Source organism: Cardiocondyla obscurior, linkage group LG08 (genome assembly GCF_019399895.1).
Source record: "Cardiocondyla obscurior isolate alpha-2009 linkage group LG08, Cobs3.1, whole genome shotgun sequence".
NCBI lineage: Eukaryota > Metazoa > Arthropoda > Insecta > Hymenoptera > Formicidae > Cardiocondyla > Cardiocondyla obscurior.
The window spans coordinates 6,273,459-6,300,892 of record NC_091871.1 but is presented as its reverse complement, the minus strand read 5'-3'; the positions used below and the strand labels follow the sequence as shown (position 1 = coordinate 6,300,892).

Genomic DNA, 27,434 nt, shown 5'->3' with positions numbered 1-27,434 from the left:
CAAACATTTTATAACGAGCTAATGTACTTCTTTTTTTTCTTTCTTTTATTTTAGTATAAAATATTTTTTTTTATAAAATAAAAGCAGAATTAAAAATTGCAGGCGCAACACTTTTATCCGCCGAGTCTTCGCAGCTTGATTTAAGTATGAAAGTTATTGCGCGGTGGCGTTACTTGCTCAGCTCACCAGTTCATAACATCAGCTGAGGTTACTTTAGTTTGGAGTATATCGGTTTGCAATTTCAACAATTAGTCACGATTTACTTTCATTTCGGGTTTTATTCGTTTCCATCACTTGTTTAGCCGAGATGTTCCCGAGTAGCTCGCAAAAGAAACACTGGATATTTAGCGACGAGAGCGATCTGACCGCCTTGAGAGAGAAAACCAACGCCGATTTTATTACAAAGCACGGTGTCAATATGACTGTAAGTTTATTTCTTCGTAGCTATTTGCTTAGGAATCGCCGCATCTTTTCAATATTGTTTTCTCATGTTCATTTTTGTGTCAGTTTTCAATTTACTGAATTAAGCACCGCCGACAAAAAGCTAGGTTATGTTTTGCATAAGATACACATAAGGTGTACACTGAAAAGATATGGCATTTGCTGAGGCGACGGCAGCTAGCGAACGCAACTTTAGCGTAATGTTTGTCGAGTTTCACATGCGCCGCATGTATTATATACCGCGCCGGCCGGATTGCCGATGACTGATTCTTTTCCCTCTGTTCTCTCATCTCTTGCTTCTGCCGCCTAGAGTTACGTATGCTAGCTGCTGTCGCCGCAGAAAATGCCATATCTGCTCTTCGGTGTACAAGATACTTTTTTTTTTTATTAACGTTGTTATTATCTCTTCAATTTACTAGACCTTTACTGTATTTATCTCGGACGAAATTTATTACGTTAACGAATATATGAAATATTACGACTGTTCGATTCTTATTTAGGCAAAGGAAAAGGAGGAACATTTTCTTTCACACACCGAGGAGCGCACGCTACTCCGTTTCTATGAATTACAATTAAGAGACTTCTGCCGTCGATTCAATCCACCAATGCCTCGTGCTACCGTAGCCACTGCTTTGCATTACTTTAAAAGATTTTATCTTAGAAACAGCGTGATGGATTATCATCCAAAGGAGATTCTAGTCACATGCGTGTACTTAGCATGCAAGGTAAATATTCTCTGTTCGTACTTACGACATTTTACAATCGTTCATAATTTCCAATATTCATACGTGAAAACTATTACATTTTAGGTAGAAGAATTCAATGTTTCCATCTTTCAATTTGTGGCAAACATTAAGGGGGACAGAGAAAAAGCATCCGACATCATTATTAATAATGAATTACTTCTGATGCAACAATTGAATTACAATCTTACAGTTCACAATCCATTTAGACCTGTGGAAGGATTGATGATCGACATAAAGGTACATAGCTTTCTATTGAAATTGTTTTATGCATGAACAAAACTAAATACCTTCTTTTTTTTGCACATACCTTTGTAGACGAGATACACATCCTTGGAGAATCCCGAAAAGTTGAGGCAACATATAGACGAATTCTTAGAGAGGGTTTTCCTAACAGACAGCGTTCTTCTTTACGCTCCAAGCCAAGTTGCACTCGCCGCAACCTTACATGCGGCGTCTAGAGCTTCCGCAAACCTCGACAATTATGTCACCGACATACTCTTCTCGAGAGAGCAGTTGGGTGGGATTATAGAAGCTGTGCGAAGTAATTACATTTTGCGTATTGCGTGTTATTTGCGTATGCCGCTCCATAGGTTATTTATATTTAAAAACTGATTATAGAAATACGCTCGATGGCTAAATGTGTAGAACCACCTTCACGAGAGCTCGTAAAGGCCTTAGAGAAGAAGCTAGATAAGTGTAGAAATCAAGAAAATAATCCCGACAGTGAAATGTAAGTATAATATTATTTTTTTTTATAGAAAACATTTGTACAAGCTTGACACTTTTTAGATACAAACAGAGAATGCAGGAAATGCTGGACGAAGAGGATTTGCAAGATAATGAGAAATATGCAAAGATTATACAGGATCAAGCAGTTTCTGATGACAAAGTTTTGGAAATGTTATCTCCATCCGCCTTTCAATCGTAAATATAAATTTTGTATAATAATAACTTCTCGTGTAATTCCACATGCCAATTCTATACATACGTTTCTTGAAAATTTTGCAACTTTATTTGTCGTTCACTCTTACAGTAAATATATAATCTTACAATGATATCTTCGATATTTATCACTGATTTAAATATGTAAGTATTTTTATTTTGTTCGTGTTCTAGAAACTTGCGTCACAAATATAGTACTTAAATTCGCATGTTGTACAGTAAGATTAAGAAATTAATTATTTTGTACATATACTCTAAGTATTTTTATAAATGCATAATATCAAAGATAGCACGTACAAAATTTAATCGCTTTTAATTTATTTCTTACCTTTTAGATAAATTTTGTGTCAAATTTTGAACTTTATGGCAAATACATTCGCTCTATCAAAAAGAGTAAATAATGAGCGCTCTGTAACGTCTAGTCAGTTTCATAATCATCGGTGTGGGCGACGCGAATGATATCGCAAGTAAATCTAGCTTTATATTGCATACACAATCCATAAGTTTTATATAACTGGCCATTGTTTTAAATTATCCAGAAATTAAGGATCATGATGCCTGAAGTCCAGCCTCTGAGTTAGATGATGTGCAATATGACTGGCGGGTACGTTTTGAAAGATAGATTGTCGCATCGATAGATTGCTGGGCAGCGGTTGAACAATAGGCAATGCGGGAGGTAATGGTAACGGCGTTAAATGTTGTGGGAGCAATTGCTGCGGTTGTCCCGGATAATTAAAAAACCTGAAAAAGAACAAACTTACGTCAGTATATGTCTTGTTAAGCAAACAAAAAAAAATGTATATATTAGCATTTTTCATTAGACCATAAGCGATCGCCAACGAAAATGGGTCGTGGTGCCGGGATTCCTAAGCTCGAGTAATATTGCTGCGCCAGCAGCTCGACGTCATTAGTGTATTTTCTTTTCCACTTGGTCCTCCTATTTTGAAACCAAATCTTTATCTACAAAAAAAAGAAAAAAAATTAATATCAAGATTAATAAATACTTATACGCGACGAGCGGAGTGTGACTTATCGTTTAATTAAAGCATTTAAATAATACAAATTAAGTCCATATTATTAAATTATTACATCGACTGGTAAAACTGCCGCGTCCTATTGTCTTTTTTGGTGGCCAAGTCGGATAGATAGTAATACACGATAGTATATTGCGGAAAAATATTGTCTCGTATACAGATCAAGACTTTCGAGGGGCCTCCGGCAGCCAGTTACGCGTACATAAAGGGCCGACGACATATTCTAATTAAAAAATCGACGCCTCTCCGGTTCGCCGCCTCGACGGCGCGCAGCATCCGTCGCTCGGTACATTTCGCTCGCGCGGCGGATGCAAGCCTCGCGACGGCGGGACGTACGAGATGGGCTGCGAGAAGGGGAAAATAGGGGCTCTGCCGAGTCGGCTCGTTAACTCCGAGAAATATTGTGACAGTTATGTCTGCGGCACGACGCGTCTCTTTCTTGCCTCCGATCCGTCGTCCGATCGTTCCTCCTTTCGGCCGCGATCGCGGAGATAATTATCCGGCTCGTTCGCGATATTTCGACCGGCGCTGGCAATTATTGCCGGCCGGACGGCGATGACGGCGTGGCGCAATCTCCGCGATGGCGAATATTCTGGGGGTGCGGGCCGTAAATTAATTAGTTTAGAGCGCGCACTACAAAGTGCCCGCCGAGACTTACGCAACCGTTGCACTCCGCGAGCTTTGAGGGAGAATCGTCATGTCGGGAAATTATGGAGCGCTCCGTCGGGACCGGTTAATATTAGATTGGGGATAATATTCGCGGGAAGTCCGCGGCGATTACGGATAATGCGGGGATAAAAGCGAAATGTACGATAACGCGAATAACGCCAAAAAGAAAAGCGTCGTATTTGGACCAGCGTTATAAAACTATTAAATTTTAACGCGCTGCTCCTGCCGTTCCATAAGAAAAAAATTATAAAATAAATTTTTATCTTAAATATTTTGTATATTCTATTTTGAGCAGATAATCGAGTTCCGGTTACATGGAATAGGAAAGAAAAAAAAAAGAAAGAAACTTTAGTAAAGGTTAAATGCGTAGCCGAAGGTTTTTCTCCAAGGCAGTTCGCGAGAAAGAAGGGTAGAAGTGCTAATTGGTTTTAAAGGACGATCCTCTTCTATGGCGCCATGATCTGGCGCCTGCACATATGGTGTTCCACAGGCTCATAATTCAGAGTCGGTTGATTTTAAGGAACTCGAAGTACAAGGGACTTAAACTCTTTCAGGCGCTGACGAAAGCGTACGGAAGCCCAGAAGCATTCCTAAGTTATCGAGTATAGTATTTCATATTATATACATATATTCCGGTAGGGACGCGGCCGTATCGTCTTCCGTGTACCAATTAAATTTTACGACGCGACATCGAAATATACCGCAGCTGGTGAGATAATTGAAATTACGTCTTCGTCAGAGAATAACTCTTTTTGACAACGGTGTTAATTTAAAAAAAGTAATCGTCGAAAATTAATTATCAACGCGAAACAAAGAAATTCTTACTTGCGTCTCCGTGAGCTTTAGATTTTTGCTCAACTGCAGCCGCTTCGCCACGCTCAGATACTTGTTCCTTTCGAACTCCGCCTCCAGAGATTTGATCTGCGTGGCGGTGAACGCCGTGCGCGGTCTCTTCTTCCTCTCGTCGTCGCTAATAGCGGCGACGCTCTTCTCCTGGGCATCTCTGTCCGCGCTCGTGGTCGAGTTCGCACCACTGCTGCTGGTGCACGCTTCTGGAAGAATATATTCCGCCCTTTATTCACCAGGTTAAATATCGCAGACAGATTGAGATATAAGTCCTTCATTCCTGCAAGCTTTTAGTAATTAACAACGACCGCGCTTTGGCGATATTTACGACATCGAAGGGTGCGATCGCGTCTTAATAATCGCGTCGGGTAAATGTTCTTTAATCTTTAACGATCGCATCAGTATCGAGAATAAACCGTCTCAAGTCCGGGCCGATTAAGTGACGGCAAATTGCAATGCGCGAAATTTTCCGATGTGGAAACGAGAATTGTCGTCCGCAATTAATGCGAGCGTCCAAATCACCCGGCGTCTCGCAGCATGCGTCGCGGTCACAGATCACATCTTCATCGCTTTAATTGCTTTCGAATGGGCCGAGTGACGTGTGAGAGAAACTCGGCCGAACGTGGAGCCTGGGCTCCAATTACCCCTCGTAAGATTCTCTTTCTCATCAATCTCGGGATTTTTTTTTCTTTCTCTCTTTCCTTCCACGCCGAGTTGTTTATCTTTATATTTATCCCGGGTTACAAGACTCGGCGTGCACGACGTCGCCGCCGCGTGTCATGAAGAATGTCCCCGAGCTTGCTTTCAGGCGGCTGGTAACGAGACCGCGGTCTTCTAAACGCCGAAGGATCATCTTCTAATTATCTGCCCATTCGTCATCCGACGAAAAACTGGTGGCATCGCGACAGCTAACCGAGGCTCACCCTTCGCCTGCGATTAACGCCCGAAATATTATCTCGCTTGCGTTATGAAAAATTTCAAAGCGCGGAAAGTAAAAAAAAAAAGAAGCGCCTGACTCGTGGCTATTTAAGCTCGGCTTAATAAATTGTCGCGAAAACTGTTTAAACTCACGGGAGAAAGAATGGGGTGGGGAAAGGAAGAGGGGGGGAGGGAAAAGGAGAACCGTTTAACTTACGGTCCAGGTGGTTTCTCGTGTGCGACGACGATAAATATTCCGAAAAAGCTATTCGCGGCGACATTATGCCAAGGAGCGCCGTTTACTGGCTACTAATTGTCAGATGGCGACGTAATTGTCGCGTTTCTCGCGCCTTTTTCGCAGCTTTCTCGCTTACGGCCGTGCTGGCGGAATTGTCGGCTAAAACCGTACCACCTCTAATTCACTTCGCGCGAAACACACCACCGACGTGCGCACTCGATGCAGTTATCCATGTCTCAAAAGAGAATCATGTCAGCTGTTGCAGCAGTGGCGATATTTCGTTCTCGGACTACCCGTACATCTTTTGAGCACGCTTGCAAAATGCCAAAAGTCTGCTCGTTACGAAAACGTTTAGATTACTCATTCCGATAAACATCAAGCGTTTTTTATTATTACATTATCATTATTTTTTAAATATTTTTTTTCTTAAGCATATTACGCTTACTTAAATATAAATGATAAAATAAAATAATTATTAGTTGTAATACGTATGTAATTCGCAACGTACTTGAATATTTAATGAACATTAAAGCTCGGTGGATATATATTCTCTCGACAATATCCGACGCACGTAAAATTATCACAACCCGCTCTCGCGGCTAAGAATCGCGCGGAAAGAGGATGAAGGGTTCGCAAAGGGGGCGAGTCTCGCACGGCTCATTTGTCGTCGCGTTTCTGACTCGGTTGCATTGACGAACGAGCTCTGGAAAGCAGTGGGAAAAGGACCGGGCGCAGAGGAAGCGACCGCAAAAAGGAGTCGACGACACGGAGGGCAAAGAGAAGCGAAGTTCGAGGGACACGTTGAACGTTGCGGAAATAGAACACCACGCCTTCTAGTTTACCTAATTGCCGCGAGCCGCAACGAACTTGTCCCCTAATTATTCGGTGACGAATGGCACGGGAGCGCGCAGAAATACGCGATAAAGCACGTCCGAATCCCGCTCGTTTGACATCGCCGGCCATTTCGTGCTCTCGCGATCATCCCCTTCCCGAGTGTAATTAATTTGCATCGTGAGGTACGGCAAGCTTGCCCCGAAAGATGATTTCGCGACGCATCTTTCGTTGGGAAATCCACGCGAATAGCGGAATTATTTCGATTGCAAACGAATTTAATTTACTTGGCCAAGACCGATTGTTCCAGCTTCCTAACAAACTTATCTCTCTCGTTCTCTCTCCCTTTATTCTTTATACAATTTTTTTTTCAAGATTTACGTACTGCATTGATGAGTTTTATGGTTGGACGTGACGTTCGATATATTTCAGCCTTAATGCACGGCATGAAAGAGAATTGTCCTTTCCTTAGATCTCGAATTTATCGCATCGGTCATTACAGAGTGTAAATCGCGGTTACGTACCCTCGTAGGCGTGCAGAATGCTCTCGTATTAATTATCCATCGAGCATCGGCCAATTCTCCATTACGCCACGTGCAGAAATAACTTTTTTGGAAAGCAACTCGCCGAACAAATTATCGCGCCGATAAACGGTATGTAATAATAATAAATTAACCATCGTGTTTAAAAAAAGAAGCTTTGCCTACGGATTTTCAAAATCTACAAATCTGCGATAAAAAAAGAAAAAAAAAAAAGAAAGATAAATCTTTAACGCGACAAACGATCTAGCATATTTTGAGAGTAATGTCTCGAGAAAAGTTTTCAGAGAAGTTCTACCAAAGGCTCTTTTACTTTAAATAAGAGAGTTACCGCATGTAGAATTAGCAGGGGAGACAGATAAATAGTGGACGAAGAGCAGAAACATTGAGTAGGCGTGGAGCCTGCAGGAAGTAATGGATCAAACTCATGGCGACGGTTCTCTTTGCACGATTTTACAGATTCATTGCCGCGTGAGAAGTCCCCGTGTGGATTTTATAACAATTAGTGCCCCTTAGTTATCGGTATAATGTTACCAGCTGTCTCTCTAATAATGTTGCCAAGCTAGCCGGTGCAAAATCGGTACCGTGGGATAGCGATATAATTCTTAACTGGTTTAAAGACTCGAGGACCTTTTTCGATGATCTTACAAGCACGCGATAATTATTTTTATTTTCTAAGAATTATCAAAAGTCTGCGGATGATACATTACGTATTATTGCAAATAAAAATTTGGATATCTTTAATTTTGAAGAAAGTTTTAAGCTTTTAAAAGTATATTTATTTCCTGTTAAACGTGTAATATTTCTTTTTTTTTCTTTTTTTTTTTTACGATCATGCTTACAACTCTTGTGTATAGCTCTATTTGATTTGCAGGAATTTAAAACACGTGTATTAAATTTTTTACCAAAATAAAGTGTAACATTATTGACCGTAATAATTTCAATAACTGTTATCGGCGAAATCAAATATTTCTCAAATCTTTGTAATGCCTGTTTTTATTCAAAATGTCTTTATTGATTAGGCGATTTAACAAAATAAATACAAGTGTTTTACACCTGTGCAATTTATGGATTTTGGTACTAGTATTCACATAAGCCTTTGCGCAATTTATTTTCATATATATTTATGTAACAAGAAATATTGTTGAAAATATCGAAGACATTTTAAGATTTAAAGATCGTTTAACAAGCTTGCTCGAGGCATTAAATGTATCCATTATATTATCGAAATATGCACTTGTGTATATTTAATTCACCAATATTAAATTCATCTTATAATAAATAAGCCGAGAAAGAGTAGCGTTCAAAATAAATATTATTTTACATATAAAAAACCCATCAATGCAGTATAATTATAACATAATTTTAATTAATTATGTAATCGGTATTGTCTGTGATTTAAATATCCCGAGAATGCAGTTTGGCGCGTAATTATTTTTATAGTTTTCTTTACTGTTGCTTCAATTTAAATTCAACAAGAAAGTAAAGGGAAAGAGAGAGGATAATTCTCTTTGAAGCGAGATTACATCGCAGATATTTATACGATTGTCTGAAAATGTAATAGACCGTAATGATGCTAATGAAACTCACCATAATACATCTCTGGCTCAGGTGATGTTGAACATACCATGTCCACATCGTCGAGCTCGATTTCCTCCGCCATTGACATGGATGAATCGGGTGCGACAACCATTCTCGTCTCTAATTCGTTATCTGGCAAATGAGATTAATTTAATTTTCGCCGTGAATTGTATTGCAACGATATCATATACAAAATCTATTGTGGCTGAAAGCAACCCTTTGAAAAAAATTACATATTTATAATAATGATTAATTATTAATTCAAAATATTGTAAGATTAAACCATCACGAGTCGGGAAATTCTTTTTATCTATTGCTTTGTTTGGAAGATAATTTAAAAGGTAATAATCGATCGTAACGAACGTTAAATACTTTTGCGTTACTCACTTTTCTGGCAAAGCGAAGATAAATCGGTGCGTTGTAAAAGCTTATTGTCTTTGTCTATCTTGTTCGGTGCTAATAGTCTGTCGATGCTGAAGGAGCACAATCTCGGATTTTCCACGGCACCGCTCGTCCCCTTAGAATCCGATTTCCTTGTTTCTTCATCGGACATCTTGAACAATATCTTGCCGATACGGTACTTCAGATGTTTAGCTAATAGCGTCTAAAAAACTTCAAAATTCTCGTGTATCCCATAAACAGGGCTGCGTTCACCGACATTTTAAAGTCTCTTTATTAATCTTAAATATCACGCACTCGAAGAAGATAGATTTTATTATTTTATTTACGCTGCCTAATCAGCGGGTTCAAGAATCAGTATATCGGCGGTAGAACTGCACTGAGTTTGATCGCACGAGTTTTATATTTCACTGCGGTATTCCTCGTTTACCGGTTAATATATTTTTTTTTTCTTTATTTTGTATTCGAGTTAAATGAGAAAATTACAATAATAGCGGTAATAATCGAAAGAATCGATAACGAAACTGGTTAAACAGCATTGGTACTCCCTTGATCTGTTCGGAAGATTAGAGCCGAAACCAGAGACTGTTTTGTCGGGGTTACTCACGGCGTCCAACAATATTTTTTTGGCACTCAAGTCAAATTCTTCGTTTCTTGAGGCGGTATCTTGAAGCCACGTGCTCACAACGTCACCGAGAGATCGGCCAATCGTACCAGTTCTTGGGCGGATCTTGGCAAGCACGTGCGTTTCTGGAAGGAGCTTTTAATGATGTCGTATCGTGGAAACGGTAGCGATCACTAAACGGTGGTAATGAGGCGACTATAAATTTCTGTCACTGCCATAGAACGCCGTTTAATAATCACGATAGGTAGCAGACGCGATGCGAAACTGATTTAGTTATAAAGCCTAATGTAATTTGATAGAAAAAAAAAGAAAGGAGAGAGCGAGGGGGAGGAGAGAAAGAGGAAAAGGACGCAGCCACGAATTGCCAACTACATCTATTTAATTAAGAGGAAAAAAATAATTTCGTAAGTAATGATCGAATAAACTTTAAATAAAAAATAAAAAAAAACTACTTTTATCATTATCATGCTGAAAATAAATGCCATCAACTAATTAATTGATTTAAAGCGTAACAATAAACACGTAATTATCTTATGGAAAATATGTTACTTGTTAATTTAATAACTACATGTTTTTATCTAATTAATTCGATAACACGCTTAATGCAGCGAGCCAAAGTGTTCACGTTATTAAACCATTATTTGCGTGATTATTTAACGTTGGCAATTGTGGCGCATATCGTCTATCTTATGATGCACACATTTTCAGATTATCGCGCATTATAATGAGACGGTTCAACGCGTTGCCGAAAATACGAAAAACTAAATCTTCAATTTTAAGAGACGCGATACCTATTTCTCGCGCCAAATGTACGGCACGTCGAAAACCAGCCGCGTATTTTTACGCAGGCCAAGAAATTCGCTGGTGTGCTGCTATCTATTAAAGAGCAACATTACTAATTGATAAAATTTATCTTCGATTAATTTGCCATATTATTAATTTATTTATTATACGGTAAAATATTTTTCTTTTCTTTTTCTTTTCTTTTTTTTCTACAGCGTGAGCCAGAGTGGATGAACCAGGCTTCTACCACAGGAGATAAGTTATCGACTACAATCAGCTAAAGATCTACAGTTTACATCACGTAATACTATAAATTCACGGTGGAATTATCTTTAGTTGAAGTCGATGCCTTATCCCTTATGGTAAAAAAATTATTCATCTACTTTGACTCGTCTTATACTTTACAAGAAATATGTATACGTAAAAATATTCTTTTTATTTTTTCGTTCTCCTTATTATATCAAAATTTGTCTCACAATACATTCAAGTAGCGACAGATAGCAGCACACCTATGGAAAATGCGCATCTTGCATTTTTAATACGACTATCCGAATCTGTCCGCTGGTATCACGACGCTATATAGCGTTCGTATCGTTAGCGCTAATTCAAACTGTCAAATCGGTACAGTAATGTCTTGTGTTACAATAACCATAACGATAAGGCTGCAAAAACGATGACTGTAACTGCCGTTTGTATTGATAATAAAGCAACCGCGCAAACGCACGACGTACGTCACGATCAAAAATATGGCATGGCACATCAAATAAAATTTATAAAATTAATTTTTCTCAGCTCGGCAGCTCGTAGGAGATAGATACCGAGCTCGTTTTGCATTTTGCGCCTCTCGCAATCTCGCTCGTTTATCCGCGGGTGGTTTTCACTCGCAGCGAAACGCTACAGTGGCTGTCCTTTGACGTGCGGGACGCACATGCCCGCACCACGTGTCACTCACGTGCTCGCGAAGCGAGAGGCATGTCGCGTGAGCGCGCACGTCAATAAAATCAAATTAGTGCCGCCACGTACCCGGTGCCTGGAAAAAACAACGCCGGTCTTTCTCTCGCGGTTACGTAGCGCCTCGTTAAAGAATGTTTTCCCTCGGTCACGTCGCCGGACGGTTTCTCGCGGGCGATTTACACTTTACGTAACGTGCAAAATTATTAAAGGTCCGCGTAACGTAAAACGGACACCATCCTTGCGATCGAATTCCACAAATTTTATCCCAAGCGATCCGATCGACGGCGCGAGTTTTATACCGCATCGGAAACTCGCTCGAATCTCGGCTGCGGACGGAAGAGCCGCTAATTCTTTCCGTTCGGGCGATTGATAAAAGTGGCCTGGAACGATTCCGTCGGACAGTTCCACTCACACCCGATATAACGTCGAGGTACCGAGCGCATTCCGGAGACACGCGGTTGCTTTCCGCTCTTTCATTCGGCGTATTTGTCTCGCGGCGGGTGGCTTTGCCGTAACGAGGCCCCATCGTGTTTCTACCAATGAGTCACGTACACGCGCGTTTATTTCTATACTTTTATCGAATTGTTTGTCATCGCGCTAACAAGATTGTCACGGGGCCATTAATTAACGTCGGCCGATCCTCAATCGCGCGCGTCGATTCCGCCGATTAAAGATCGGAAAAGAAAGACGGACGGCACCGAATTTCATCGCCACGCCAAGTTTTATTGTTTATGTGAACGATTAGAACGAAACTTTAATGCGAAAGTAACTATACGCGTCAATACGTCTATTGCAAACCAATCGTGAATTTATTTATGAATTAAAAAAAAAAAAAAGAAGTAAAAATAGTAAAGTAATTTTTCCAAACCGCTCTGTCGATTCCCCGAAATTAACGGCTTTGTATCTTTTTAATTATTTATTCGTGTAGAAAAACGTTCTCCTCGCGGTTCACATTTATTAAGCTTTTTACAAAATTATGCCGTATAATACATTTATTTCCCACAGTTGATTAATTTATTTCTTTGAGCGTAATAAGTACCAATTATTCCCAATTAAATGTCTGGATGAGACATTATGTATTATGTATTTTATCTACACAGCCAGTTAAAGCTGGACTCGCGATAAAAACTCGCGTATAGCTTTCAATTAATTTGGAAAAAAAAAAAAATAATTATCTGTGTGCAAAACATAGACGAGTATATAATACATTATTTGATTGTCAAATAAGTATGCAATAAATTCACGAAATATCGCACACATTAAACGTACATCCTCCGGAAATTTTTATTTCGTTACTGACACGGACTTTGAAACAACGTTTCTAAACTTATCACATGCACCGGCTGAAGTGGAAAGAAATAATTTCTTTCCTTGTCCGATTTTAACGTCACATCCTTGTTAGCGAGACATTGTCAATTCTTTGTTTACGGGGAAAGAAAAAAATCGTATCGCCAGCCACATGTTACCACGGTTAAAAATAACCGTTTCGTCATTTCTTCTTTTTAACAATGAGTAAAATATTAGATCAAAGTCCTCCATTCGAATAACGTTCGTTTAAATCGGTGAAACGTAATCTTCCGTCGCCCAGTCTTTTCCTTCCTAAAAAATTATCTCTGCCTTATCGGAAAGAAGGAAGTACAGACCTTGCCTCGTACGATTTTCAAAAGTTAAAATAAAAAAAAAATAAAAAATAGTCCCAAGATCTAAGCAAAAAGAAATACAGTAATTCAGTATATTAATTCAGATTCAAATCTCGAAGTCAAGCCCGCGGCCGGCGATTCGTCACGCGGATGCCGATCCACGTTCGATTACTTTGCAGCCGTAAATAACCGGTCGATATTGACATATGGCAAATTGCACGCGTACATCGGTGAATTTCCACTCCGGCTGCCGTTGTTGCTCGTCGGCATTAGTTGATAGGTGCCGATTGCGAAGGCGCAAATCTTTACCGAAATCAACCTCCGCGTCACCGAGTGACGTGCCAAATAAATCGGCCTTCTTTTCCTTTCCCCGATTTATCTCACGACTTCCCTGTACCGTGGACATTACTTTTGCACGTAAATAATTACGAGAACGCCGTCGTATTAATTGATGCAAAATGAGCGTCAAGAAAGACTGGTTTAAAGAAAGGCGAGCGGCGAAATGCGATCGGTATCGAGATGCACGTACCGCGGGCATCAACTCGAGTTAACTCGTAGCACGCGACCATCTAACAAGCCCCTCAATTGATTAATTACTCGCCGACTCACGATACCAATCAGCACCGCTCTGAAAAGCGACGCTCTTCTCGGCTCACTAGAGCTGATTCTTCTCAAAGCTGTTGAATCGCTCGGAACGATTTCCTTCAGAATCGTCCTTTTTTTTCTCTTCTTTTTTTAAATGTACTTGCACGTACGTAAATTCCTTAATAGATCCTCCGAGTACGTTATTATCGTAGATTTATTATTTCACATTGACACAGAGGAATTAACTTGCACTAAAATGTTATGTAAGTCATCGGGGAGCCGAGATGAATAAAATTCCATATTTGCGGATAAATTCGCAGAATTAAGTAATCGTATCATTTCATAAACACTTACGCAACCATCGTAGCTAATTAGTGGATGATTCATCATTAAGAATCATTCACCTCGAACTATTAGAATAAACTGGGAATATCGTAGTTTACGATTGAAAATGTCTTTCAAATATTAATAATAGTTCTGCTTTTTTTTACGATTTCTTTCAACATTGCAGTCCATCGTGTGACGAAGCGTGACAAAACACAGTAATAATAGGAAACCTTATCACCACAAAAATTGTTTAAACCTCGCGAGTCTCGGTCCCAAATTGCCTATTATTTTTTCTTTTGATTTATTATCTAATCAATTTTTAAACTGTTTTCTTCCTTCTTATATAAGTATTTATCTTAAATTACCTTAAGCAAATTACGACCACCGAACGACGTGTTAGAGGAATTTTTTAATTTGCATATTTTAGTTTACGAATGTCGCTAAAATTATGAGAGGTGAAAACGCAAGTCAGAGAATAATTCTCCTTTTTTTTTCTTTTTGTTTTTATGTGGACGAGACCAAAGACTAAAATACTTTATCGTTACGAAACTCCGTTCACCGTGTTCGCCAAACAAATCGCATGTGATTTGTCACTTGCGTAATATGTCTTAATCTATCGACGACGGTCACATGCCGTCTGTAATCACTTGTGCTGATAAGAGGGCGGGCGCATGTTACAATGATTGCTGGCCAACGTGCTTGCGAGCAAATAATAAATATCAATAAATCATTGCATCTTCCTATTTCTTACTGACTCTTTCACTTTGTAACGCGATATATTTGCTTCAATTGCATTTTATATGCTGCCAACGTCGTGAATTTTTGAAATTATACCCGGTCGGTCTTTTATTTCGTTCCAAGATATTTAAAACATTAAATTTTATATTTATCGCAATAATCGCCACGTAAATTAGTATCTTTTAGAATAAAAAAATTAATAAAGTAATATTAAATTTCCGTCTCGAGTAGGCTGAATTTATTTTGAAAAAAAATATTAAATTTTACGACGATGGCGGTAATGCGATAATAAGTACCATTGCCGTTAATGAGAGAAATAAAAAGCTTCCCAATTTTGCAGAAAAGAAACGGAAACAAACCGAAAAAAATTTATCAGGGAAAAATCAGCTGGAAATCAGCAGGCGATCTGTCCCCGGAAAGTGCGCGACACGCGGTCTGCCCCGCGCCTACGACGGAGTGCAACGAACGTAAGACGTCGGCGCGAAAATAAGCGTAATTAAAGAAAACAAGGCGTAAAGCGAAGGAGCACATGACTGCTCGGATTGATAGCGGTAAACTCGTGACTCGTGACTCGTGATAACCACGGAGAAACATTTTCATCGGCTAAAGCTGGCGGACGTACGTGTTCAGTCCTTCGCCGGCATGTCCAGGAACAGGAATTACGAGACGTTCGGCGGTAGCGCGGCAGACGTTTCGTCGCCGCCTCCACCCGGGTGAGTACCCAGAGCACCGTTCTTTTTCACCCTCTCGCTGCGTTATCGCCGTTATCATTGTCGCCATCCTCGTCGAGCCGCGCCGCGTCATGTCGTTCCCGCCCGTGAACGCCGTCTATCTGAAACGGAAACGACCGTGCGTGTACGCATTGACGTTCGCTATACGTGCCTTCGATGCGGATAAGATAAAAGCCGCTGTCAATAAGGTAAGTAGGTATTAAATATTACTCGGTACATTGTGTAATTCCGCGACCGCAGTGCACGCCGCTTCTGACCGACGATATGTCTCTATCAATATTTCTCGACATCCAAAAGCCGCCTCCTTTTCCTTTGTTCTACAATCGCTCTTTATCCACGACTTTCATTAATAAAACTCCATTATTTTAGCCATTTTACTTGACTGTGTTATCTGCTGTATCTCGAATTTGTCTCTAAAAGATGCGATTGTGAACGAGCGAGTGTGCTGTGTAATATAGCGTCGTTACAAAATATTAAACCCCTCGGCATAGCGAGAAAAAGCGGAGAACGGGTACAAGTTCGTGCTTCTTTTTTTTTCTTTTTTTACGACGGGATAAGAAAAAAAAATTATGCCCTTGATGTTCTATAATTTTTAAATGCATTAGGCGCGTGAAAGCTGCAGGCATTTATAAAGTGGCCGCACTTTTCTACAAGTCCGCAGCTTCGTCAAGAGGCTTTCACGTTGCTCGTGCGGGATAATCAAACGACATATACGTATATATATAAATGCATACATACGCGACAATTATAGTATTTGCATAAATCCGCGTGATTGTTTTTTTGCAGGTCGAGGTTATCTCGTCTGCCAGATTTCATTTACCGTAAACGCGTAACTCGTCAGGCTCGAATTTGCGGTAATGACCGTCGACCGCAACGATATTGACTGATAATACCGGATGAAGCGTGCCCAGAGCGCAAGGCAGCTCTCGAATGAGTTCTTTAATGAATTTCTCGAATTTAATTTTAATAGCGTAAAATTTTGTTCCATCATATTAAATTATTTTAAGTATTTATTAAGAGCCTCCTTCAAAACGCACGTATTAAACAGTAAAAGCTTAGCTTAATTACACGGAACAAATTATGTTAATTTAAATAAAAATTTGTTGTATACACCTAAAGTTTTCTATCAGTTGTCACGTTTCGATTTTTCAATCTTCACTCCACTTTCTTTATTGTTTGATTAAATTCCGAGATGGCCTTCTTTTATCGAGAGCGATATGTCAAAGCTGCGTATCAAGTAAATATTAAATCATCTTCGCGATTCCGAGGCGAGAGATCGTCCGTCGTTATAATTATCTCCACTTCGACCTTATCACGCATTTATAAGTGCTTACGTTACGTCGTCGTGTTATTTTTTATGCGCTCGGGTTCGCACATTTTTACGAAGAGATTGTCGTAGAACAAATTTCTATTTGAGCTCAAGTTCTTATTTTAAAGAGTTTTCTAAAACGTCGGGAGCTCCGCGAGAGTCGGATGTTCCCTTTGCTTTTTTTTTTTTTTTTGCTTTTGAACTTTGTAGAAAGCAAATGGCGATTGTCTACCGCGTTAAGTGTCCTCTAAATTTACGTGGGTGAAATTTATTGCCTTTTACGTAAATACGAGGAGAGTGTTTCACGAATAACAATCGTGACAATTTCATGTTGCGAGATATAACACTATTTTTTTCAGATTAGAGATCTGACCGTGCGTCCCACGGTCGATAGCTTTTATCGATCGATGCCTGCGCTAAATTACACAAATAGCTGAAACTCTTTCAAAACGCGGCAAAATTGAGACGACCGTGGTGTTAGAAATATATATTTAAGTTGCAACAGTAAAAAGTTATTCGAAAAACTTTGCATTATCGGCGAACGTAGTCGTTATCGCGCAATCACGTGCTACCATATCAGAGGTGCTTTTTTTTTTTTTCAATCTCTTTATTGTCGTCATTAGCGAGAAATATTGACAATGTTTGCGATATTTCAATTTTCTGCACTCTACAAATTCTCATTAATTTTAATTACGCAATTATTTTTATTTTACTTGCCTACTTGAATTTAATATTTCTGTAGTCCGTATGCAATCTGTTCGTTTTATTGACTTGTCGTTAGCGTCAGTAATGATTAAAAAAGAAAAAGACTTCTTCTCTACATTATTAAATTTTGCAAAAAGGTTCGGCAAATCACCCGCGGTTCTATCTTCGCTCTTTACACTTTGAGCACCATCCATATCGGGATGACGTGTATTCCGCAAAGAGGCCTTCGTCATCGCGTACGAATGATGGTCTTGTTTATTCAATTAAAAAGTAATTCTGCTAAATATTTAAAATTCAAAGAACAATATCAATTTTACCAGGACGGCAAAAAAGGCCGCAAAATACTAAACGTAATACATCAAATTTAAATTATTACCAAAATTAACCTGGTGTCTCAAAGTGTTAAGTCTCTCGTCCAAGTTGTATTATTTTCTTGTATTATTTTATTTTATTTTATAAAAAAAAAAATTTTTTTTCGTTCTATACGTGCCCTCAACTTTTTTCCGGACGAAATTTAAGTTAATTTCTCCTGTATACGTCCGCGTACGCCTTGCTATCACGTTCTCGTAGACCAACTCAGCTGGCCTCTCTCTCTCTCGCTCTCTCTTTCTTCCACGAGCGGCGACCGCCTCGCATATAAAGCTTTCGGGACCTGTTGCAGTCAGTACATTCGCTCCGCGTGAGCCGTAACGTAGACAGTGGGCTTTGACGGTATCGGCTTTTGAAGCACACAACGCGCAATCACCGGGAGAGTAACGGGGGGAGAACTTTTTATCGGAAACACACGGGTGTACGAGAGCAACGGGGGAAGACGGCGAGGATCAGGCAGATGCATCGGACGTGGAAGAGGACCCTCGTGGGCTTTTACGAGATCGGACGTACGATCGGCCTCCCGACCAGCCTCTGAGAATAAAGTTTTCGGGGATCCTCGACATCCTCGAAAGGACCCAATCATCCCCGTGGCACGCGGATCGCCATCGGCCATCGAGCAGGGTGGACAAGTCGTCCCGAAGAGGGCGATGAGCCGCGCACCACGCGGTGATATTACACTGTGATCAGCGAACTGTGATATATACCTGTACCACGCGTTAACGTTATTTACGTACCCGTACCGTATCGCACCTCGCAAGGAAGAGGTCAACCGACGTGCGCCATGGCAGAGTAAGTAAACCAATACAGCATCCCCGGGTTCTCCTCTGAGAACTCAATTTCAATGCGCCTCATCTCGCGCTCTCTCACCTTGAAACTCCGGAATTTCTGGACGACGCGAGTCACGCTACTGTGCTAAAAAAAGCGCGAGTTTATTTCGATACCGATGCGGTCGCACGTGTTCCAACACGTGGCGTTCGCAGTTGGGAAACCGATCGTAGAAGGCTTTCGAAAATGCGAGACAGAAATTCAAAACGTGGACGGGTTTTTTTTTCTTTTTTTTTTCTTTTTCTTCTGACGTCTCCACGAATTTTTGTATTTACGTTTCTAAAAATTGCCTTTATGATCGTTACATTAGAAGCAAGCTGGCCGTCAAACAGTTTTCTTAATTGCTAATTCGAAGTAACGAGGCTGCTTCTTTCCGAAAGGAAAGCTGTGGCACATTTCGTATTACTCAGCACGTTCTCCGCATGATGTATTAGCGAAACCAAGATCGCCGTAAGCTTGCGATAGTTTCGAGGCAAGGTGAGAAAACGCGGAGCAAAGTCCATTCGATTGCAGCCGCACGATCAACAAGTGATTCTATCTCAGAGCTCTTATTTACGATGATCAGATGTCGGAATACCCCGACAGTGAAAATTATAGCTCTCACTCTTTGCCCCGAGATTATTTGCGTCTTCGTCTTCTCTTAAAAAATATTTAAATGCACAATTAATTAACTTCTAATTGCATTTCAAGTGATTAAGCATTTTTTTTTCTTTAAATGTGCATGCTTTTCGACACATTGAAGATCGTCGCGTTATCAATCACAAATAAAATGAATAAAAACAGATAATAGTAACTTCTGCAAAACTCGCTTTACATCGAAACAATAAAATAAAAAAAAAAACAAGATCAATTAACGAGAAAGACTTGAAAAAAAAAAAAAAAGAAAATAAGATCGACGTCCTCCAGAAGACACGTCTCCGGACGTGTCTCCTCGTCGCAGACGTTTCGATTTTAATCCGCTTAGCATGAGGCAGCGCGTTTAAATCTCGGGGTTTCTGCTGCGTCCGAAGTGGAACACGGCACGTGAATTGTAATTGAATATATAAAAAGGATGTGTCATCTTGTTGTCGTCCCCGTCGCACCGCCGCGGCGGTACGTTTCGCGACGTGCGCCGCCAGGCGATTATTATATATTTAGCACCGCGATTCCATCGGTGATCGAGAATTACAAATGTCCGCTTGACATTTGACAAATTTGTCAGCCGGATCGCAGCGCGATTGAAAGATAATACTGTCGACGGTCGATAGCGCTGGCGTATAATATAATATTGCTGATGCAATTAATCTATTAATGTTGCGGTCGGAGCCGACGATGCGTGACCAGCTGCCGGCCCATACGTGTTTACGGGCTTACGATATTATCGCCACCATCAGCAGCGCTACGTCATTAACGCAATGTTAACCGACTTTTAACGACACGTATCCGCCCACTCTTTATTAATCCGCAGTTAAAACCGTTATCGCGAAACCGCAGATTGTATTGTAAAAGTGTTTGCCCGGCGTGTTTGCTCATTTGATACCATTTTATTCAACCGCATCACGGTTGAAGGATCAATTACATTATAATACGGTTGTTGGTCGATCGAGAATTCTAACTCGTAGCGGCTGCACGTCCAGTAAAAGCGTTACTCTTCCAACTGCTGTAGAATTTCTAATTAGCGTGTGGTTTTAGAACCAGTCAAAAATTACGAGCGCACGTCAATCGAGTTCGCGATTTTAACAACAGCTTTTTCGAACGAAGCATCTTCTGCTGAACGCGGCTAAAAAAACTCGGCTTATTTTATTATATTTTAATTTTTTTTTTTTTATCTTTTTTTTTCCTTTGCCTTCTCAAGGCGGGATCAGATTTTCCGCTTTGCTGATTTTTTTCAACGTCCACCGGCCCTTTCGTCGCCTTTTCTCTCTTCCGCGGCGTGTTTTAAAATTATCTCCGAGCGACGACATCGTAATCTACGATGCGCGAAGCGACATTGAACTTGCACGATGACACGAATCGACGAACAAAGGAGATGGGCCCGGCTGATTTTTTTTGTGACACCGTCCCGAAGCGCGACGATCGGAAAACTACTCTCGCGCCCGCAGAAATTCGTCGCGTGCGTCATTCGTGCGATCGTACAATGCGGCGTACGGTGCATGCGTCAGCACATTTCTCTCTTACGAGTAATCGACACCGCGGGGGCTCGTAAAAGTGATCGTTGGGTGCACCCAGCGATGCGGAGGCTGTCATACTATGCGTTTTGCAACGCGTTGCAACGTCGCCGTCGCTTTTTGAGACGATTTACAGCCGCTGTCTCCTCGGCCGTATTTACCTTCGTTGAAGCGCGAGGTAATTAGACTATTAATACCAGGGACGCGTTCGTCTGTTCGTTCCTCTTTCGTCGAATGCAACGTACGCTGAGAGAGATGCAGCTAGCGCGTTTTACGCGAGCGCGCGCGTATATGTGCGTAGGTATATACGTTACACTTGAACTTTCATCTGCGAATCGGCTTCGAAAATAATCGCGCCGGCGAGATAGCGTCGTATCGTGCCAGAATCGACTTGGCATTGTTTACGCGATGAATAATTGGGAGCTGGGTTAGGTTTATCTGAGAATCCTTGGACCACTTGATCGAACGTTACTTTCAATTATTACACCGCGTTATATCTTTTATCTCCATTCGGTGCCTTCAAGTTCGCGTAATAATCCACGGCAATTTTTTTTGTGGACGAACATTCGCCGGCATTATTTTCAGACTGAATTAATTATTCGTGCGTGCTTGATTGGAGTTTAAAAGACGTTTTAAATATCTTCTCAAGTTCAGGCGTGCCACGAGGCGTCCGATATCGATTGCGTAGAGTAATAACAATCGCGGGCAAACGGCTCGATTTACGCTCGTAAGCCGAAAAACGCTGCCAGGCCTCGATCTTCTCGGCTCTCCTCGCGCAGCATCTGTTCCAAATGTTCTACGCGCGTAACGTCACGCGTTTTTTTCCTACGATCATCTCTACCTTTGTCCTTTTCCCGCGCGTCTGTCGGTCGCCTCTGATAAAGCCGCTAATCATTCACGTGTCGATCTATTGTATACCAGAGCATGAACTCCTTCGATAGCCTTTTTCCGACAATTATTTCGTCAAATATCTTCGTCGCTCTCCGCGCAAAACAACGAGAATAACAAACCGCCGCGCGATACGGATGTCTAGAGCGCGAGGAAAAGCGTGATGTGGAAAACTCGTAAGAATTCGTTACCGAACGCTTCTCGGCTGCCAATATTTATTTTTAAGTTCGCCAGTCATCAAAGCGATCCGCGAGTCGGCTTTTCTAGCGCGTAAGCGGGTGAAGGCTATCTCCGGTTGTCGTTTTGCTCGCGTCCGCGGGATAAGCGGCGTGTAACGCTCGAGAAATCGCGGAAAATTCCGCCGGCTACGAGGGGATGGTCGAGTCGCGCTTTACATCCGACGGGAGATTCTTGCGAAATCCCTTTCGCATTCTAATTTCGTTGCGCGAGCGAGACCCTGTAAGTGCCTCGGTATTGCCTCGCGGCCTTCAAGCGCGCAAAGTCAAGGCGCCGCGGAGATACCAGCTCGGGGAACGACGCGTCGCATTGTCTCGGGACCGTTTCGCTTGCGGAGAACCGGCGGCAGCCGCGTTCTTTGTTGACGAGAATGTCGGCCTGACGTCTAGAACGTATTCTTCCGCACCGCAAACGCTCGAGGATCGTAAAACTCGACGATTGCGTCACGCACGGTTTTTTTTTCAAGAGAGCTACTGTTAATTATCGTAAACAATATACCTTCTGTTAGGGAGACTTAACACTTCGCTCAGGGAAAAAAAAGAAAAAAGAAGAAGAAAAAAAAAAATAAAATAAAATACCGCACTTGAAATAATATATTGCACTTTGTAAATGAGAGTTTACTTAGTTCTCCGCTGACTGGCGAGCAACGGGAGCGCAAATAACGCAACTGCATTTTCTGTCTCGTATTTGCAGTGTGCCTACCGGGCTTATCTTTTAGATTTGATTTACTGCGACTTTCTCGCGGGGTTTGAAAAATTTACCTTCACCCAGCGTCTTCTCCCGAATAGCATTTCGGTAAAGACGCTCGATGCTATATTTATTTCCTGACTCGCGTCGTCTGAAACTGCGTGCGGAAACAATAGTCGCGGCCGCCTTGTCGCGATGGAATTTTAATAATACTCGGTGCGAATAGATGCCGCGAAGGGAAAGAATTCGAGGACATACGAGGTAATTCATCAGGAGAGGCCGCAGCTGCGCGACGTGAACACGCGAGTGTACTCGCATGCATTAACGCGTATGCGAGCACTTGGCTTTCGTCCAACCGTCCCGGCTAGGTCAAATTATCAAAGTCCGGAACATACTGGATCCGATATGCAAATTATTCGGCGACCGTTTGAATAAAAATAGACATAGAACCATCGGCAGCCTTCTTTATATGATAATTCGACCGACGTCACGTTGCAAGTGCATGCACGCGAACGGCATCGTTTTAGCTTGATAAGTTAATAAAGCGCCGAGGAAAGAGAAGCCGGGCGCGATAAATTAAACGAGCTCGGTACAAAGATAAAGAAGAAAATTATTAATACGTAAACGCGATAAAGGCGCGCAAATACGACTTTCATTAATTAACTCTCGTCACGTGCGGAGCAGCCGCGAGTGACGAATTAATGTTCCCGCGAAGTCGCCGGTAATTGTTAACACAGGTGCGAGTAAAAGTACCGGAAAACTCCGAAGATCGATAACGCTTGCGCAACACACGGCGAAAGTCTCCCCCGAATACCTAATCTCTTTTTTTTATCACCGCGGCAAGTAATTTCTCCCCTTCGTAATTTCGCAAATGAGAAAAATCTCCTTTCCGATAAGGCGGCACGCGCAAATCGATTGCAATCGATAAGCAGAGCAGAAGAGAACGTAAATCGTATCGCAAATATGTATAAGATATTTACGTAAAACGTGCACGATTATTAATATTTTTTGCCCTGCCTTACTTTTTTTTTTTTATTATTATTTTCTCTACAGTCGCAGATGTCGGCGGAATTTTGTGAGAAATAACAATTTCCCTGGCGATTATTGCAGCGTGCACGCACGCTGGATCGGTCCACGGTTCATTTCGAAGGCGCCGGTGAGGCAACGTCCCGAAAGTAAACGCGGAAACATATAGGTCGGATTTAATTTTAGTACCGTCAAATCCAAGCCAAATTCGCAACCGGCGGCGGCGACGCCACAAGTTTTTTTTTTTTTTCTTCGCAGGTGTTCGACGCTCGTTAGGATCGATTATTGACGGCCGCGAAATGATCTCTTTTTATCTGTCGATCAGCGCGGAAAGCTTTCCGCGCGTTATACTTGTAAAAGCGCTCGACATTTGCTTGCGTTATCTGCGGACGAACGAAAATAATTGTTATCTCTCCGTCGAAGTGATAAATAGTAACAAACCAGTGTTTATGTCGTTCTGTTTGCGATTCCTCGACCCGCCGAAAAGAAAAATGTTTGCCGCGAACTTGCGTATTCTCGAAACAATTTCGACGTTTGACAAACGTTAAAAGATCGTACGTGTATTGTCCGCTCGAGCGGATTTTTCGGTTCGTCACGGCGCGGGCATGTTAATGTGCTCGACTTGTCATTATACGCCTAGCAATTAAAATACGATAATTAACTATGTTTTAATAAGTATATATTACTTAAATACGTCCGACACGTTTCTGCTACGTAAAAAAAATTAATAAATAGCGCTTGTACAATTTCTTTTCCCGCTACGTGATTCGCATAAACGTAACCTTGCGCTTTGAGAGATCTCGTTATAATTACTTGGTAATAAATACGGTATGCAAAAATCCTACCTTTCCGTCGTTGATTATCCGCGCGTGTACGTCGTCCAGTTGATAATTGTCCGATAACAGGCTTTATCGTCCGTTCCCATAATAAAGTAATCGTGTCTCTTGCAGAAAAACTAGCAGCGTGCAAGACCCGGAGAAGACCTCGCTGGTGGACTCTGCGCTGCTCCCAAAGATTCAACCGTCCGCGCTGCTCAATGACGAAAGGGCGACTCTGGCTGCGAACGGTGCCGTCGCGAATGGTCGCGATCCTGAGGATGGCCCAGCACCCAGGGGTAGCGCCGTCAGACAAATAGTGGCCGCCCTAGTCGCCCAACTCGGTACCATCAACACGGGCATGGCATTCGGCTTCTCGGCCATCGCTTTACCGCAGCTTCAGGAACCGGACAGCATCATTCCCATCAAGGAAGGATCGCCAGAAGAATCATGGATCGGTGAGACACTTTTTTATATCTCCGAAAAGGAGATTATTCTTACGTATATCACGCAATCTCAATTGGCTTTTGTCGTTGCAGCTAGCATGTACTCTATCGGCACGCCGATCGGCTGCCTGCTATCCGGCTACATGATGGACATGTTCGGTAGAAAGCGTTCGCTCATCATCACGGAAATCCCAGCGCTTCTTGGGTGGCTACTGATCACCTTCGCCGTCGACATACGCTTGATATACGCTGGCCGTTTCTTCGTTGGTCTAGGATCAGGCATGGTCGGCGCGCCAGCCCGTGTGTACACGAGCGAGGTCACGCAACCGCATCTACGTGGGATGCTGACCGCGCTCTCCAGCGTCGGCGTTAGCACCGGAGTGCTAATAGAGTATGCCCTAGGAAGCATGCTTTCATGGAACATCTGCGCCGCCATCAGCGGTATTCTACCATTCACCGCGCTGCTACTGATGTTCTTCTTCCCGGAGACCCCGTCCTACCTCATATCGCGCAACAAGCCAGACCAGGCGAAAAAAGCGCTGCAAAAGTTCCGCGGCAACACCTACAACGTAAACCGTGAGATGGAAACGCTGGTTGAGTTTTCGAATAAAAACAACATCAAGCACCTTACCGGGTTTCGAGAGATCATGTGCGCGCTAATGAAGCCCAACGCGCTGAAACCGTTCACTCTACTTTTTCTGTACTTCCTGATATATCAGTGGTCCGGCACGAACGTCATAACTTTCTACGCCGTCGAGATCTTCAAGGACTCCGGGACGAGCATGAACAAATACTTGGCAGCGGTGATACTCGGCGTAGTCAGGCTCATCTCTACGATCGTCGCTTGCTTCCTGTGCCGAAAATGCGGCCGAAGACCGCTTACAATGGTGTCGTCCATCGGATGCGGGCTGTCCATGTTAGGACTGGGCAGCTACATGTGGTTGAAAGATCACTGGGTCACGAACGACCTCCCATTAGTCGCCACGTGGGTCCCGGTCATGTGCATATTCTCTTACATCATCACCTGCACCCTGGGCTTCCTGGTGGTCCCGTGGGTGATGATAGGCGAGGTTTATCCGGTGCAGGTTCGCGGTATCATGGGCGGGTTAACCACTATGTGCGGGCACAGTTTCGTCTTCATGGTCGTTAAAACTTATCCTTTCCTGGCCACCACACTCACCCGCCACGGTACATTCATCATTTACGGATGCATATCTTTGTTCGGTACGATATACTTTTACATATGCCTCCCTGAAACAAAAGATAAAACGTTACAAGAGATCGAGGATTATTTCTCTGGTAGGAGCAACACCTTGATGACCGGCAGAATAAGTAACAAGCCAAAGGTTTTAGAGATTAAAAAGGGCCAGATATTACCGTGAAAGAGAGGACCATTCTTAATCGTGTATCTTTTACAATTGTCGCTTACTCTAAAAGCATCTATTTTAGTTAGGAGAGTGGAAAGCATTTGCTTCCTAGCGACTAAAAGCGTTATCTACTTTTACAATGAAATGGGCAAGTACTTTAAAACGTTGACGTTTGCTTTGTGACAAATATATATTGTAAAAAATACGATAAAATATTTTTAGACAGGATCAAATCTGACAAGATAAAAAAATATGTGAGCGTTATAATTGTCAAGTGTTAACGAAAGTTCTTAAGATGAAAATGTTATAATATTGCATTGTTATCTATAAAATGTTGTACATTATATGTATTTGTTCGCAAAGCATGAAAATAATTAATTACACGAAACTAGTAGGCATTAATATTTTCATTTTTCTCAATCGTACGAGATATTTGAACAAAATGATAAAACAAAAGTATAGAAAACCTTAGGTAGAAAGTTTTATTCATAAAAATGTAAAACGCGAAAAACCATTTATATTTTAACGATTTAATTAACGAGGTATATGCAAATAAAAAAAGTGGTGCTATTTATTAATTCGTAGTATTAAACTACAAAGCGTACTCTACGTATGACAGTGCTAATGAAAGTTGTGAGCCTAACGTAAGGCAAATATGAAGTCGCAAAGAGCGTTCTATAGAATTATTTTATAAATTCATAAAAATATCTTGCACGTCGATAGCTAATATTTAACAGAAATTGATAAGATCTTTCAATATATATTTATTAATAAGCTAGTCAAAAAGTCTTTTCATATTTTGAGGTACTTGTACTTTGCGAAAATACGAAAAGACTTGTTGACCAATCTGAAATATGTAAAGCAGTAGATAAAATATCATTGTTTATATGCGACCTAAAATCATAATAATGAACATGAATTTCTTATATATTTAAATAAATGCTTCAACGCGATTGTTATAAATACATATATGAGAGTTTTGATGAGTGAATGCATCAAGTGACTTATTTTTTTATAAGAAAATAAATCTGTTGCTCATTTAA

At 41.4% G+C, this 27,434-nt stretch overlaps 3 protein-coding genes across 8 annotated transcripts; 2 read left to right on the top strand and 1 right to left on the bottom strand.

Moving 5' to 3' along the window:
* On the top strand, positions 1-3,220 carry Cych (cyclin H). 4 transcript variants are annotated; one of them, XR_011546120.1, is made up of 9 exons: positions 1-424; positions 942-1,166; positions 1,251-1,424; positions 1,503-1,728; positions 1,806-1,917; positions 1,977-2,111; positions 2,221-2,273; positions 2,465-2,596; positions 2,669-3,220. XR_011546120.1 is itself a non-coding variant. In XM_070660883.1 (8 exons), the coding sequence occupies exons 2-8, from the start codon at positions 308-310 to the stop codon at positions 2,240-2,242; spliced, it is 1,011 nt and encodes a 336-aa protein (XP_070516984.1). In that variant the 5' UTR covers positions 1-231; positions 303-307; the 3' UTR covers positions 2,243-2,435. The 4 variants fall into 4 exon arrangements, 3 of the variants coding, with proteins under 3 accessions (XP_070516984.1, XP_070516983.1, XP_070516985.1); XM_070660883.1 differs by lacking the exons at positions 2,465-2,596; positions 2,669-3,220 and having other exon boundaries at positions 1-231; positions 303-424; positions 2,221-2,435; XM_070660882.1 differs by lacking the exons at positions 2,465-2,596; positions 2,669-3,220 and having other exon boundaries at positions 2-424; positions 2,221-2,435.
* LOC139105036 (homeobox protein ceh-19) lies at positions 2,618-24,726 on the bottom strand. Of its 2 annotated transcripts, XM_070660885.1 has the most exons (7): positions 24,609-24,726; positions 15,459-15,668; positions 9,173-9,934; positions 8,795-8,917; positions 4,658-4,884; positions 2,953-3,089; positions 2,618-2,870 (listed from the first exon to the last, which is right to left on the bottom strand). In XM_070660885.1, the coding sequence occupies exons 3-7, from the start codon at positions 9,336-9,338 to the stop codon at positions 2,672-2,674; spliced, it is 852 nt and encodes a 283-aa protein (XP_070516986.1). In that variant the 5' UTR covers positions 9,339-9,934; positions 15,459-15,668; positions 24,609-24,726; the 3' UTR covers positions 2,618-2,671. The 2 variants fall into 2 exon arrangements, with proteins under 2 accessions (XP_070516986.1, XP_070516987.1); XM_070660886.1 differs by lacking the exons at positions 15,459-15,668; positions 24,609-24,726 and having other exon boundaries at positions 9,173-11,428.
* Positions 15,356-27,434, top strand: LOC139105033 (facilitated trehalose transporter Tret1). 2 transcript variants are annotated; one of them, XM_070660878.1, is made up of 3 exons: positions 15,356-15,549; positions 24,714-25,036; positions 25,118-27,434. In XM_070660878.1, the coding sequence occupies exons 1-3, from the start codon at positions 15,479-15,481 to the stop codon at positions 26,404-26,406; spliced, it is 1,683 nt and encodes a 560-aa protein (XP_070516979.1). In that variant the 5' UTR covers positions 15,356-15,478; the 3' UTR covers positions 26,407-27,434. The 2 variants fall into 2 exon arrangements, with proteins under 2 accessions (XP_070516979.1, XP_070516981.1); XM_070660880.1 differs by lacking the exon at positions 15,356-15,549 and adding an exon at positions 17,756-18,742.